Source organism: Salvelinus namaycush, chromosome 5, assembly GCF_016432855.1.
Source record: "Salvelinus namaycush isolate Seneca chromosome 5, SaNama_1.0, whole genome shotgun sequence".
In the NCBI taxonomy this organism is placed as follows: Eukaryota; Metazoa; Chordata; class Actinopteri; order Salmoniformes; family Salmonidae; genus Salvelinus; species Salvelinus namaycush.
Window position 1 is genome coordinate 51,732,303 of NC_052311.1, and position 14,812 is coordinate 51,747,114.

At 42.7% G+C, this 14,812-nt stretch overlaps 1 protein-coding gene across 3 annotated transcripts in view; it reads left to right on the plus strand.

Annotated features, from left to right (window-relative positions):
• Nucleotides 1–14,812, plus strand: part of LOC120048447 (autophagy protein 5-like) — a 37,319-nt gene that overhangs the window by 11,790 nt on the left and 10,717 nt on the right. For all 3 annotated transcript variants that reach the window (XM_038994422.1, XM_038994423.1, XM_038994424.1), the window contains 2 exons: nucleotides 5,702–5,864; nucleotides 6,757–6,851. In XM_038994422.1, coding sequence (XP_038850350.1) covers nucleotides 5,702–5,864; nucleotides 6,757–6,851 — 258 coding nt within the window. The remainder of the gene's footprint in view (nucleotides 1–5,701; nucleotides 5,865–6,756; nucleotides 6,852–14,812) is intronic.

Sequence of the window (14,812 nt, forward strand, 5' to 3'; positions counted from 1 at the left end):
GTTCTCATTTACAACTGCGACCTGGCCAAGATAAAGCAAAGCAGTGCGACAAAAAAGAACAACACAGAGTTACACATGGGATAAACAAAAGTACAGTCAATAACACTATAGAAAAATCTATATACAGTGTGTGCAAATGGAGTAAGGAGGTAAGGCAATAAATAGTCCATAGTAGCGAAGTAATTACAATTTAGCAAATTAACACTGAAGTGATAGATGTGCAGATGATGATGTGCAAGTAGAAATACTGGTGTGCAAAAAAGTCAATTAAAACAATATGGGGATGAGGTAGGTAGTTGGATGGGCTATTTACAGATTGGCTATGTACAGCTGCAGCGATCAGAAAGCTGCTCAAATAGCTGATGCTTAAAGTTAGTGAGGGAGATATGAGTCTCCAGCTTCAGTGATTTTTGAAATTCGTTCCAGTCATTGGCAGCAGAGAACTGGAAGGAAAGACGGCCAAAGGAGGTGTTGGCTTTGGGGATGACCAGTGAGATATACCTGCTGGAGCGCGTGCTACGTTGTGGGTGTTGTTATGGTGACCAGTGAGCTGAGATAAGGCGGAGCTTTACCTAGCAAAGACTTATAGACGACCTGGAGCCAGTGGGTCTGGCGACGAATATGTAGCAAGGGCCAGCCGACGAGAGCATACAGGTCGCAGTGGTGGGCGGTATATGGGGCTTTGGTGACAAAACAGATGGCACTGTGATGGACTGCATCCAGTTTGCTGAGTAGAGTGTTGGAAGCTATTTTGTAAATGACATTGTCGAAGTCGAGGATCGGTAGGATAGTCAGTTTTACGAGGGCAGCGTGAGTGAAGGAGGCTTTGTTGCAAAATAGGAAGCCGATTCTAGATTTAATTTTGGATTGGAGATGCTTAATATGAGTCTGGAAGGAGCATTTACAGTCTAGCCAGACACCTAGGTATTTGTAGTTGTGCACATATTCTAAGTCAGAACCGTCCAGAGTAGTGATTCTAGTCGGGCAGGAGGGTGCGGGCTGCGATCGGTTGAAGAGCATGCATTTAGTTTTACTAGCGTTTAAGAGCAGTTGGAGGCCACGAAAGGAGTGTTGTATGGCTTTGAAGCTTGTTTGGAGGTTTGTTAACACAGTGTCCAAAGAAGGGCCAGATGTATACAGAATGGTGTCGTCTGCGTAGAGGTGGAACAAGGAATCACCCGCAGCAGGAGCGACATCATTGATATATACAGAGAAAAGAGTCAGCCTGAGAATTTAACCCTGTGGTACCCCCATAGAGACTGCCAGAGGTCTGGACAACAGCCCCTCTGATTTGACACACTGAACTCTATCTGAGAAGTAGCTGGTGAACCAGGCGAGGCAGTCATTTGAGAAACCAAGGCTGTTTAGTCTGCCGATAAGAATATGGTGATTGACAGAGTCTTAAGCCTTGGCCAGGTCGATGAAGACTGCAGCACAGTACTGGCTTTTATCGATGCCGGTAATGATATCGTTTAGTACCTTGAGCCTGGCTGAGGTGCACCCATGACCAGCTCGGAAGCCGGATTGCACAGCGGAGAAGGTATGGCTTTTGAACTTGGCTTTTGAAGACTTTAGAAAGGCAGGGCAGGATGTATATAGGTCTGTAACAGTTTGGGTCTAGAGTGTCACCCCCTTTGAAGAGGCAGCTTTCCAATCTTTAGGAATCTCGGACGATACGAAGGAGAGGTTGAACAGACTAGTAATAGGAGTTGCAACAATGGCGGCAGGTAATTTTAGAGAGGGTCCAGATTGTCTAGCCCAGCTGATTTGTACGGGTCCAGGTTTTGCAGCTCTTTCAGAACATCTGCTGTCTGGATTTGGGTGAAGGGGAAGCTGGGGAGGCTTGGGCAAGTAGCTGCGGGGGGTACGGAGCTGTTGGCTGGGGTTGGGGTAGCCAGGAGGAAAGCATGGCCAACCGTAGAGAAATGCTTATTGAAATTCTCAATTATCGTGGATTTATCGGTGGTGACAGTGTTTCCCAGCCTCAGTGCAGTGGGCAGCTGGGAGGAGGTGCTCTTATTCTCCATGGACTTTACAGTGTCACAGAACTTTTTGGAGTTAGAGCTACAGGATGCAAATTTCTCTTTGAAAAAGCTAGCCTTTGCTTTCCTAACTGACTGTGTGTAATGGTTCTTGACTTCCCTGAAAAGTTGCATATCGCGGGGTCTATTCGATGCTAGTGCAGTACGCCACAGGATGTTTTTGTGCTGGTCGAGGACAGTCAGGTCTGGAGTGAACCCAGGGCTATATCTGTTCTTAGTTCTACATTGTTTAAATGGGGCATGCTTATTTAAGATGGTGAGGAAATTACTTTTAAAGAACAACCATGCATCCTCTACTGACGGGATGAGGTCAATATCCTTCCAGGATACCCCGGGCCAGGTCGATTAGAAAGGCCTGCTCGCAGAAGTGTTTTAGGGAGCGTTTGACAGTGATGAGGGGTGGTCGTTTGACCACGGACCCATAACGGATGCAGGCAATGAGGCAGTGATCGCTGAGATCCTGATTGAAAACAGCAGAGGTGTATTTGGATGGCAAGTTGGTCAAGATAATATCTATGAGGGTGCCCATGTTTACGGATTTAGGGTTGTACCTGGTGGGTTCCTTGATAATTTGTGTGAGATTGAGGGCATCTAGCTTAGATTGTAGGATGGCCGGTGTGTTAAGCATATCCCAGTTTAGGTCTGAAGATAGATGGGGGGCAATCAATTCACATATGGTGTCCAGGGCACAGCTGGGAGCTGAGGGGGATCTATAACAGGCAGCAACAGAGAGAGACTTATTTCTGGAGAGATTCATTTTTAAAATTAGAAGCTCGAACTGTTTGGACGTAGACCTGGAAAGTATGACAGAACTCTCTGCAGTAGATTACAACTCCTCCCCCTTTGGCAGTTCTATCTTGACGGAAAATGTTGTAGTTGGGGATGGAAATCTCAGAATTTTTGGTGGCCTTCCTAAGCAAGGATTCAGACACGGCAAGGACATCAGGGTGGGCGGCTATGAAAAGCCAACTGACATTTACTCCTGAGGTGCTGACCTGTTGCACCCTCGACAACCACTGTGATTATTATTATTTGACCCTGCTGGTCATCTATGAACATTTGAACATTTTGGCCATGTTCTGTTATAATCTCCACCCGGCACAACCAGAAGAGGACTGGCCACTCCGCATAGCCTGGTTCCTCTCTAGGTTTATTCCTAGGTTCTGGCCTTTCTAGGGAGTTTTTCCTAGCCACTATGCTTCTACACCTGCATTGCTTACTGTTTGGGGTTTTAGGCTGGGTTTCTGTTAGAGGTCGACCGATTATGATTTTTCAACGCCGATACTGATTATTGGAGGACCAAAAAAAGCCGATACCGATTAATCGATCGATTGATTAATAAAAAAATATTTAAAAAAATGTATTTGTAATAATGACAATTACAACAATACTGAATTAACATTTATTTTAACTTAATATAATACATCAATCAAATCAATTTAGCCTCAAATAATTAAACATGTTCAATTTGGTTTAAATAATGCAAAAACAAAGTGTTGGAGAAGAAAGTAAAAGTGCAATATGTGCCATGTAAGAAAGCTAACGTTTAAGTTCCTTGCTCAGAACATGAGAACATGGTTCCTTTTAACATGAGTCTTCAATATTCCCAGGTAAGAAGTTTTAGGTTGTAGTTATTATAGGAATTATAGGACTATTTCTCTCTATACCATTTGTATTTCATATACCTTTGACTATTGGATGTTCTTATAGGCACTTTAGTATTGTCAGTGTAACAGTATAGCTTCCGTCCCTCGAGGAATGAGGAACACATCGACAACAGCCACCCTCGAAGCAGCGTTACCCCATGCAGAGCAAGGGGAACAACTACGCCAAGTCTCAGAGCGAGTGACGTTTGAAACGCTATTAGCGCGCACCCCGCTAACTAGCTAGCCATTTCACATCGGTTACACCAGCCTAATCTCGGGAGTTGACAGGCTTGAAGTCATAAACAGCAGAGCTGCTGGCAAAACGCACGAAAGTGCTGTTTGAATGAATGCTTACGAGCCTGCTGGTGCCTATCATCGCTCAGTCAGACTGCTCTATCAAATCATAGACTTAATTATAACATAATAACACACAGAAATACGAGCCTTAGGTCATTAATATGGTCGAATTCGGAAACTATCATCTCGAAAACAAAACGTTTATTCTGTCATTGAAATACGGAACCGGTCAGTATTTTATCTAACGGGTGGCATCCATAAGTCTAAATATTCCTGTTACATTGCACAACCTTCAATGTTATGTCATAATTACGTAAAATTCTGGCAAATTAGTTCGCAACAAGCCAGGTGGCCCAAACTGTTGCATATACCCTGACTCTGCGTGCAATGAACGCAAGAGAAGTGACACAATTTCACCTGGTTAATATTGCCTGCTACCCTGGATTTCTTTTAGCTAAATATGCAGGTTTAAAAAATATATACTTCTGTGTATTTATTTTAAGAAAGGCATTGATGTATATGGTTAGGTACCTTTATCGCGAATGCGCACCGCATCGATTATATGCAACGCAGGACACGCTAGATAAACTAGTAATATCATCAACCATGTGTAGTTAACTAGTGATTATGATTGATTGATTGTTTTTTATAAGAAAAGTGTAATGCTAGCTAGCAACTTACCTTGGCTTCTTACTGCATTCGCGTAACAGGCAGGTTCCTCGTGGAGTGCAATGAGAGGCAGGTGGTTAGAGCGTTGGACTAGTTAACCGTAAGGTTGCAAGATTGAATCCCCGAGCTGACAAGGTAAAAATCTGTCGTTCTGCCCCTGAACAAGGCAGTTAACCCACCGTTCCTAGGCCATCATTGAAAATAAGAATGTGTTCTTAACTGACTTGCCTAGTTAAATAAAGGTGTAAAAATATATATAATTCGGCCAAATCGGTGTCCAAAACCGATTTCCGATTGTTATGAAAACTTGAAATCGGCACTAATTAATCGGCCATTCCGGTCGACCTCTAGTTTCTGTACAGCACTTTGAGATATCAGCTGATGTAAGAAGGGCTTTATAAATACATTTGATTTGGGCGAGTGTGCTAAAGCAGTGAGTAAAACAAACTTAGGGAGGAGGCTTCTGATGTTAACATGCATGAAACCAAGGCTTTTACAGTTACAGAAGTCAAAAAATTAGAGCGCCTGGGGACACACAGGGCCTGTGTTAACCTCTACATCACCCGAGGAACAGAGGAGGAGTAGGATGAGGGTGTGGCTAAAGGCTATCAAAACTGGTCGTCTAGTGCGTTGGGGACAGAGAGTAAAAGGAGCAGATTTCTGGGCGTGGTAGAATAGATTCAGGGCAAAATGTATAGACGGGTATGGTAGAGTGTGGGTACAGTGGAGCTAAACCTAGGCATTGAGTGACGATAAGAGAGGTTGCATCTCTGGAGGCACTAGTTATGCTACTTTCCCGAGTGACAGCGTGAGGACTTTATTGTGTTTTGTTGTGGGACTAGAAAAAAATGCCTGGAACGTAAAAGTACGTTATTAACCGGTTCCCATGATTTTAAAATTACGGTTCTATTCCTGAAACAGTATGGATCACTTTTGTTCCTTGAAAAATGTTATTTTCCAGTTTTCGGTTCTGTTCCCTGAACCGGTTCCAACCCTTGGTATACAGTGCTAAAAAGCAGTCCTGCCTGTGTGGTTTCTCTGAGGTAGAATTTCCCAGAGCGTGACCTGCTCCACTGCCCCTCTAACTCTGTGATCGAGGCCCACTTCATGTCCAGCATCAAGGAGGCGGATGCCCTCAAACACAAGAGCCAGGTCATCAACGACATGCAGAAGAAAGACCACAAGCAGCTGTGGATGGGTCTGCAGAACGGTGAGGGCCCCACACACATACACACACACATATGTAAGTATTGACTTTTTAGACTCTGTACCCTTCTTTTTCCCCTCTACTCAACAACTTACACACCCCCAAGCCAACCAGTCAAAACCATGCCACCCACGCTCTCTGAACAGTGTCTTTGCCTCAGCTGCAAAGCTTTTTTCTCTTCTCACTTACCAAAATATACTCTTTTGGAGGCTTCCATAACCAAACCAGACCAGAAACAGAGAGAGAAAGAGACAGTTACAACTCCACCCAGAAGAGAAAACAGATCTGAAATATTTTAAAAGCTAAAATTGTGTGAAAGTGAGATACAGGGGAGGGGAGTTAGAAACCAGGAAAGGTTACCAGGGTTTCAGAAGCCTCGTAGAGCTGGTTTAAAAACATACAGTGGGGCAAAAAAGTATTTAGTCAGCCACCAATTGTGCAAGTTCTCCCACTTAAAAAGATGAGAGAGGCCTGTAATTTTCATCATAGGTACTTCAACTATGACAGACAAAATGAGAATTTTTTTTCTCCAAAATACCAGCAACAGTGTGTGAAAACCTTGTGAAGACTTACAGAAAACGTTTGACCTCTGTCATTGCCAACAAAGGGTATATAACAAAGTATTGAGAAACTTTTGTTATTGACCAAATACTTATTTTCCACCATAATTTGCAAATAAATTCATTACAAATCCTACAATGTGATTTTCTGGATTTTTTTTTCTCATTTTGTCTGTCATAGTTGAAGTGTACCTATGATGAAAATTACAGGCCTCTCTCATCTTTTTAAGTGGGAGAACTTGCACAATTGGTGGCTGACTAAATACTTTTTTGCCCCACTGTAAAAGGAGATGGGGACAGTTTGTATGTAAATGTAGTTGTGTTGTGTTCCTCAGATAAGTTTGACCAGTTCTGGGCCATGAACCGCAAGCTGATGGAATACCCCACAGAGGAGGGAGGCTTCCGCTACATCCCCTTCAGGATATACCTGGTAAATGGGCTAATACGTGCCTTTTTGACATCACAGCCAGTGTGACCTGCAGTGCGGCATCACTGGTACTGTTAATAGATGATGTCATCGATGCAATCAAAAGAATACGGCAGATCGCAAATACGGCAATGCATAGTAATGAAAGAATACTCTTATCATCTGATAAGCAGATAGAACATGATAGTGCTTTTAGGAATATGAGAAAGCATTAAGTGAATATGAAAATCAGAGTAAAAATGAAACAAAATACGCAGTACACAGAAATATGTTACAACTGAAATGTGCAGCACAAACCACTTATCAACACAATCATGAATTAATTGTCACTCCACTGCCTGGTATTATGACGATGCAGTCTAGTACCTGAACTGTCCCGTAGATGGTGCTGTATGACTGACTAGTAAGGCGCTTCATGAATAGGATACCGCCTAGTCCTACGGTTATGATTAAAGTGGGCTGCTGTTGAGCAACTTTTTATTTGTTAGTAAGCTTGTAATTTATTGTGATCCAGTGACAGAAACAACCCTACAGAAGTGCTCAGTTGCAAAAATGTTTCCTGGAGATGTTGAGTGAATAACTTTTTCCCTCCAAAAATTATTTTTTCAAACTCCTTTGATAACAGCAGATAAATCAAACAATCCTCATCTTTTCCCAGATATCACCCACCCATTAAACTACAAATGTGTTAGCCTAATGTTTGTTCTGAGCGTGTGCTTGGCCATCGTTTAGTTTGACTAGTATATAGTTGGATGTGGGCAACTCAAATGAAGCGTTCCCAAACCGTGGGCACAGGTGAATTCCTAAGGGGGATCCCGCGCATCCATGACTCAGATGAAATTCCCTCAAAATGATGAATAAGCACCAGTGTCTCGCCCTGAAGGTCTGGAAAACATTAGGCCATGTGTATCCCATAGTGTAGGAAAACTGTGTGGGGAAACGGCGCGCCTGGAATGGGCATGATTTTACCCAAGACTGCATTCAATAAGCCCTCGGATCAGCTCGACTGGTATATAGCTTTGCCTACCTTATTCCATAGTATTTGAGGCCATCTCTTCTCAACAAGAATAAACAAATGAGTATAGATTGATGTGGACATTTCTCCAGGGGAATCAGAGTAGGTTGTCAGGGCTTTGCTGCTGTGTTATAACAGATGTCAGCCTTTATGCCCATGAAATCTCTCATCAATGTTTTTACTGGAATGTTACAATCATAAATCTATTCAAAATTAAAGACGACCAAACAGAACAATAAAATATATCATTCAAGTGTTGACTAAAACATATCATTCAAGTGTTGACTAAAACATTATAAAAACGTCTTGGCCTATATTGACTTAGTTGGTAAAGGAAACAAAATGTTACCACAAAATGAGATGATGAATATTTTTTGCAACTTCCAGGAAAATGCGATGTAATGCCTAGTCTTCAATTATAATATTGTGGCCAATTCTGTCACGTGCTTATATGGCTTTCAAAAAAAAAATACAAGCAAAATTAAACAAAAGCTTGGTACTAATTTGCTTTGGGACACAACATTGGAAGTTGGACAACCAATACAGACTCCCAATGTTGTGTCCAAAAACTAGGTACATATGTAACTCATTTCACACTTCAACAAATCGTTTTTTATTTCGCCTATAATAAAACGGTCCAACACAATAATAAAACAGTGGTTGTAAAACCACAGACGCACCATGCGCAACAGGACTTCTTGGGTCTAGACAGAAATGTAGTTGTGTACTCCAAAGTTAACTGAACCAACGGCGGACAAAGCTATCCGGGTCCGGATGCAGAAGTCACGATTGATGACTATATTTCAACCTGCAGGCCCCCCTTAATGGCAAATTGCGGTCTTTAGTGTAAATGACATGTGCTGCTTTTGATGCAGACAGAATTAATGACAACATTGACTCTAAATAACAGAGCACTCACTTCCCCTAGACTGTGTTCCTTATGGAAAAGGGAAGAGATTTCGAGGGGATGGATTTATCTGTGTCTGTGCGTGTCTTCGCGCCAGTCTTAATCGGCCGCCAGTTTCCCGCTCTAAAAGTGACGCCACTGTGTTACAAAGTGCCAGAGCCACTCAATCTTGCGGAAAGTGAAAATGATAATCCTTCTGGGCAAAAACAGGTTGAATCAACGTTGTTTCCGTGTAATTTCAACCCAAAAGATCAATGTGATGACGTTGAATCATTGTGGAAAACTGATTGGATTTGCAAAAAGTCATTAACGTAAAGGGCATTTCGTATTTTTCTTTCCCAACTTTTAACCTAAATCGAATGACATGGTGAATTTGTTTTTTGAATTTGCGTTAGTTGACAACTCAACCAAATGTAAATCAAAACTAGACGTTGAACTGATGTCTGTGCCCAGTGGGATGCTTGTATTATAGACCGGTTACATTGTTTCTCGGCAGGTATGCCTTTTTCTCCTGTGACTAAATGTTTACTCATCAATCGAATGGCAGCCCCACTAACCTTTTTTTATGTTGGTTTTGAGAGGCACCTTCTAGGAAACTAGGTTGATAGTTTCTTAAATGTCTCTAGGGGATGATTTTACAGTGACACATCTGTTTACAAGCCCTGCTTGTGGGTGTTAAGGCAACAGATGTGAAAGCCACTGGGCATACTGTTGCAAGAATTTCTTGCTCACTTATTATGTTACATAACACTCAGAATACCCAGGCCTACAAAATATTCTTCAATATTATTTTTCCCTGTTGTGTGTGTGTGGACTACTGTGGGAGAAATTAGGACAAGCTGGAATAGAATGAATGGAAAGGGAATCAAACCCATGGCATATTGTAGGCTACAGTATAGTGTTAAGCTATAGACCTAGGTGTTATGATTATGATGTTTAAGCTAAACAGATTGGCTCCTCCATGGAGGAGAGGGAGACATCCAATTACATGAGGTAGCCTACATGTATACTGTACATTACATGGTGCCTCAGTGGCTGAGGGAAATGAGAGCTCCAAAAAAATCCCCTTGGAATTTTTATTTACCAGTGGAAGGTCTTGGGCTCATTGGGAAAAGTGGTCAAGCTTTCTCTCCAACTGACTCCCTCAGTGGAGGGGATTTGATTATCTGGGCCGGATGGGAAGAGTTTACACCAGGTGAAAAGTGAATAGCATTCATTTTGTACAGGGGTAGGTCCCGCTCAAAGCCCACGGTGAAGTAGGCTCAAAACAAAAGTGACGTAGCCAAGACTAGATTAAGCATGTGGAGTAATTGCCTTCCCAATGAAATCTAGTTTGAAAATTCAAACATATATTTTATGGAAAAGAGAGAAACTCAGCAAAAAAAGAAACATCCTCTCACTGTCAACTAACTGCGTTTATTTTCAGCAAACTTAACATGTGTAAATATTTGTATGAACATAACAAGATTCAACAACTGAGACATAAACTGAACAAGTTCCACAGACATGTGACTAGCAGAAATGGAATAATGTGTCCCTGAACAAATGTGGGGTCAAAATCAAAAGTAACAGTCAGTATCTGGTGTGGCCACCAGCTGCATTAACTTCTTATGGCTGCAGGGGCAGTATTGAGTAGCTTGGATGAAAGGTGCCCATAGTAAACTGCCTGCTCCTCAGTCCCAGTTGCTAATATATGCATATTATTATTAGTATTGGATAGAAAACACTCTGAAGTTTCTAAAACTGTTTGAATGATGTCTGTGAGTATAACATAACTCATATGGCAGGCAAAAACCTGAGAAAAAATCCAAACAGGAAGTGGGGATTCTGAGGTTGGACGATTTTCAACCAAGCCCCTATTGAATACACAGTGGGATATGGATGAGTTTGCACTTCCTACGGCTTCCACTAGATGTCAACAGTCTGTAGAACCTTGTCTGATGCCTCTACTGTGAAGTGGGGCCGAAGGAGACAGGAATTAGTCAGGTGTATCATGACCTGACCATGCTCTGACCATGCGCGTTCACATGAGAGGGAGCTCTGTTCCATCACAAATCTGAAGTCAATGTAATTCTCCAGTTGGAACGTTACTGAAGATTTATGTTAAAAACATTCTAAAGATTGATTCAATTCTACTGACTGTTATGGAACTTTTTGACATTTTGTCTGCTTTTAGTGAACGGACTTCCAGACTTTGGATTTGTTTACCAAACACGCTAACAAAAATAGCTATTTGCACATAAATGATGGACATTACCGAACAAAACGAACATTTCTTGGAGTCCTGGGAGTGCATTCCGACAAAGATCAGCAAAGGTAAGTGAAGATTTATAATGCTTTTTATGAGTTTTGATGACTGCACAATTTGGCGGGTAACTGTATGGCTTCCTTTTGTGGCTGAACGCTGTTCTCAGATTATTTTATATTGTGCTTTTGCCGTAAAGCTTTTTGAAATCTGACACAGCGGTTGCATTAAGAACAAGTGTATCTTTAATTCTATGTAAAACATGTATCTTTCATCAAAGTTTATGATGAGTATTTATGTTATTTGACGTGGCTCTGCAATTTCTCCGGATATTTTGGAGTCATTTCTGAACATGGCGCCAATATAAACTGAAGTTTTTGGATATAAATATGAACTTTATCGAACAAAACATATATGTATTGTGTAACATGAAGTCCTATGAGTGTTATCTGATGAGGATCATCAAAGGTTAGTGATTCATTTCATCTCTATTTCTGCTTTTTGTGACTCTCTCTTTGGCTGGAAAAATGACTGTTTTTCTGTGATTTTGCGGTGACCTAACATAATCGTTTGTGGTGCTTTCACCGTAAAGCCTATTTGAAATCGGACACTTTGGTGGGATTAACAACAAGATTACCTTTAAAATGGTATAAGATACATGTATGTTTGAGGAATTTTAATTATGAGATTTCTGTTGTTTGAATTTGGCACCCTGCACTTTCACTGGCCGTTGTCACATCATCCCGTAAACGAGATTGCAGCCATAAGAATTAAGTACTGCAGTGTATCTCCTCCTCATGGACTGCACCAGATTTGCCACTTCTTGCTGTGAGATGTTACCCCACTCTTCCACCAAGGCACCTGTAAGTTCTCGGACATTTCTGGGGGGAATGGCCCTAGCCCTCACCCTCCGATCCAACAGGTCCCAGACGTGCTCAATGGGATTGAGATCCGGGCTCTTCGCTGGCCATGGCAGAATACTGACATTCCTGTCTTGCAGGAAATCATTCCTGTCTTGCAGGAAATCATTCCTGTCTGCAGGAAGGGTACCACATGAGGGAGGACGATGTTTTCCCTATAACGCACAACGTTGAGATTGCCTGCAATGACAGCAAGCTCAGTCCAATGATGCTGTGACACACCGCCCCAGACCATGACGGACCCTCCACCTCCAAATCGATCCCGCTCCAGAGGACAGGCCTCGATGTAACCCTCATTCCTTCGACGATAAATGCGAATCCGACCATCACCCCTGGTGAGACAAAACCGCGACTCGTCGGTGAAGAGCACTTTTTGCCAGTCCTGTCTGGTCCAGCGACGGTGGGTTTGTGCCCATAGGCGACATTGTTGCCGGTGATGTCTGGTGAGGACCTGCCTTACAACAAGCCCTCAGTCCAGCCTCTCTCAGCCTATTGCAGACAGTCTGAGCACTGATGGAGGGATTGTGCGTTCCTGGTGTAACTCGGGCAGTTGCTGTTGCCATCCTGTACCTGTCCCGCAGGTGTGATGTTCGGATGTACCGATCCTGTGCAGGTGTTGTTACACGTGGTCTGCCACTGCGAGGACGATCAGCTGTCCGTCCTGTCTCCCTGTATCTCTGTCTTAGGCTTTCTCACAGTACGGACATTGCAATTTATTGCCCTGGCCACATCTGCAGTCCTCATGCCTCCTTGCAGCATGCCTAAGGCACGTTCACGCAGATGAGCAGGGACCCTGGGCATCTTTCTTTTGGTGTTTTTCAGAGTCAGTAGAAAGGCCTCTTTAGTGTCCTAAGTTTTCATAACTGTGACCTTAATTGCCTACCGTCTGTAAGCTGTTAGTGTCTTAACGACCGTTCCACAGGTGCATGTTCATTAATTGTTTATGGTTCATTGAACAAGCATGGGAAACTGTGTTTAAACCCTTTACAATGAAGATCTGTGAAGTTATTTGATTTTTACGAATTATCTTTGAAAGACAGGGTCCTGAAAAAGGGACGTTTCTTTTTTTGCTGAGTTTATATGTTTCTAGACGATGCACCATGCTGCCTTGTTGACAACATGACCGAGCGGCGCATATTACTGTTCCATTTGAGAAGGGCACTCCTCCCTCCGCTTCTGCCCATTCATGTCACGGGCCAAAAATTATTATTATTATATTGATTTACGTTTGTGCACCTCAGCCACCAGTTTACTGTCAATTAGTCGGATTGAATCCACACCGGCAATTAGGCTATGGGTTGAGTTCCTTTGCTCGCTTCAGTCAGGGAGAGCGAGTCTCTTTTCCCCTGACCTCTCATCGTCGGAGAGTTAATGACGCATCGCTCTTGGGTGTCGCCAGGTGGTACTCTGCTAGCTCTGGTGTCACACAAACTGAAAAGAAAGTGTCTCTGTCCAAGAGTATCGCACTTCTATCCAGGATCAATGGCCCCCTCTTTGTATGGTACCCGGGTCAATTATTCATGGCGGTTTTTAAAAATGCAACGAAGTAGCTGTCACTTATCGCACTCTCTCCACTCCAGCTCCTGGCATAATCCCACACAAACTCTACGCTTCCTGTCGGTGAGTCACTCTTTCTGGTAACCCAAGAGCCAGCTTCGCGCCTTTAGAGTCACCTTCCCTACCTCACGCCCGGCGGTGTTAGTTACCGCTCCGTTACTCGAACCCTCCCTTTGCCGGTTTCCTTTTCAGAGCTCCCATGATTAGTTGCTATTGTGTGTCAGACTCGCCGTTTGTCACTCTGTTTGTCGCCTCAGAGGCCCCTGGTTTCCCCGAACTGATAGACAAACTGGTTTCCCAGAACTGATAGCAACCCGATCGCCGGTGTCCGTGTACGAACGCCTGATCTTCTGGACCATATCCAGCGAGCGTCACCTTTCTCATGTGCCCTCAGATCAGAGACTGGGTAGCAAGCACCACTTTTAATATTTTAGTAGATGTGTCTGTAGGTGGACTCTTGTCTTCAATAGGTTGTTATCAATAAAACGTCTCAAAACGGTGCAGAGCGTTCGATTTTGCTGCTGGGGGGCAAGGAGACCCCCAGCTCCACTAAAACCATTGACAACTGCATGCCATTTTCAGGGGATTGTTAAATGTTATAACTTTTTGGTTGTAATATCATCACCTCTAGAAGAGCATAGACAGAACTAGACATTTTAGATTATTCCATGCAAATAAATTGCACACATTTAGCTCTGTCAGAGTTATACAGCAAGTAACAGAGTGCTTTTGATGATCATTAAACATCAATTGATCATGTAATTTCAGATGCGTGAGGGTAGCCTATCCATTTGAAATGTAACTAGCTAGCTAACCAAACAACGTGTCATTTAGTTTGCATCATCAGAGATTAGGCTTTTGGAAAGAGCTTGACATCGGCAAGTCCTCGTGCTGGTGAAGTTGTCAGTCAGACTACTGTCATCACTACTATAGATGGCAAGCAAATATAGCCATCTAGTTTGTCTACTGAAAGTTAGCTTGTTACCTAGCCATATTGACGTAATCTGTTATTAGCTAGCCAATTATATTTTTTTACCTCAGTGTCTGTCATGTCTGTCAGCAGCAATCATAATTAAACGCTTAAAAACAATGTTAAAAAGGGGATAATGTTAGCTAACTTCACTAGATAGGTCTACGCTGCAGTTGGAGAGGATAAGTTCTAAGTTTCTACTGGTAGCTTGCAAAGTAAACATTGTAAACACAGCTAACAGTACATCGGCAAATGCACCCTTTTGTTGATTGACAGGCAGAGCCCACAAAGGATGGGAAAATTAACCTAAACCACTTACACTCGTCAGGTATAGTTCACTTTATCAGTCA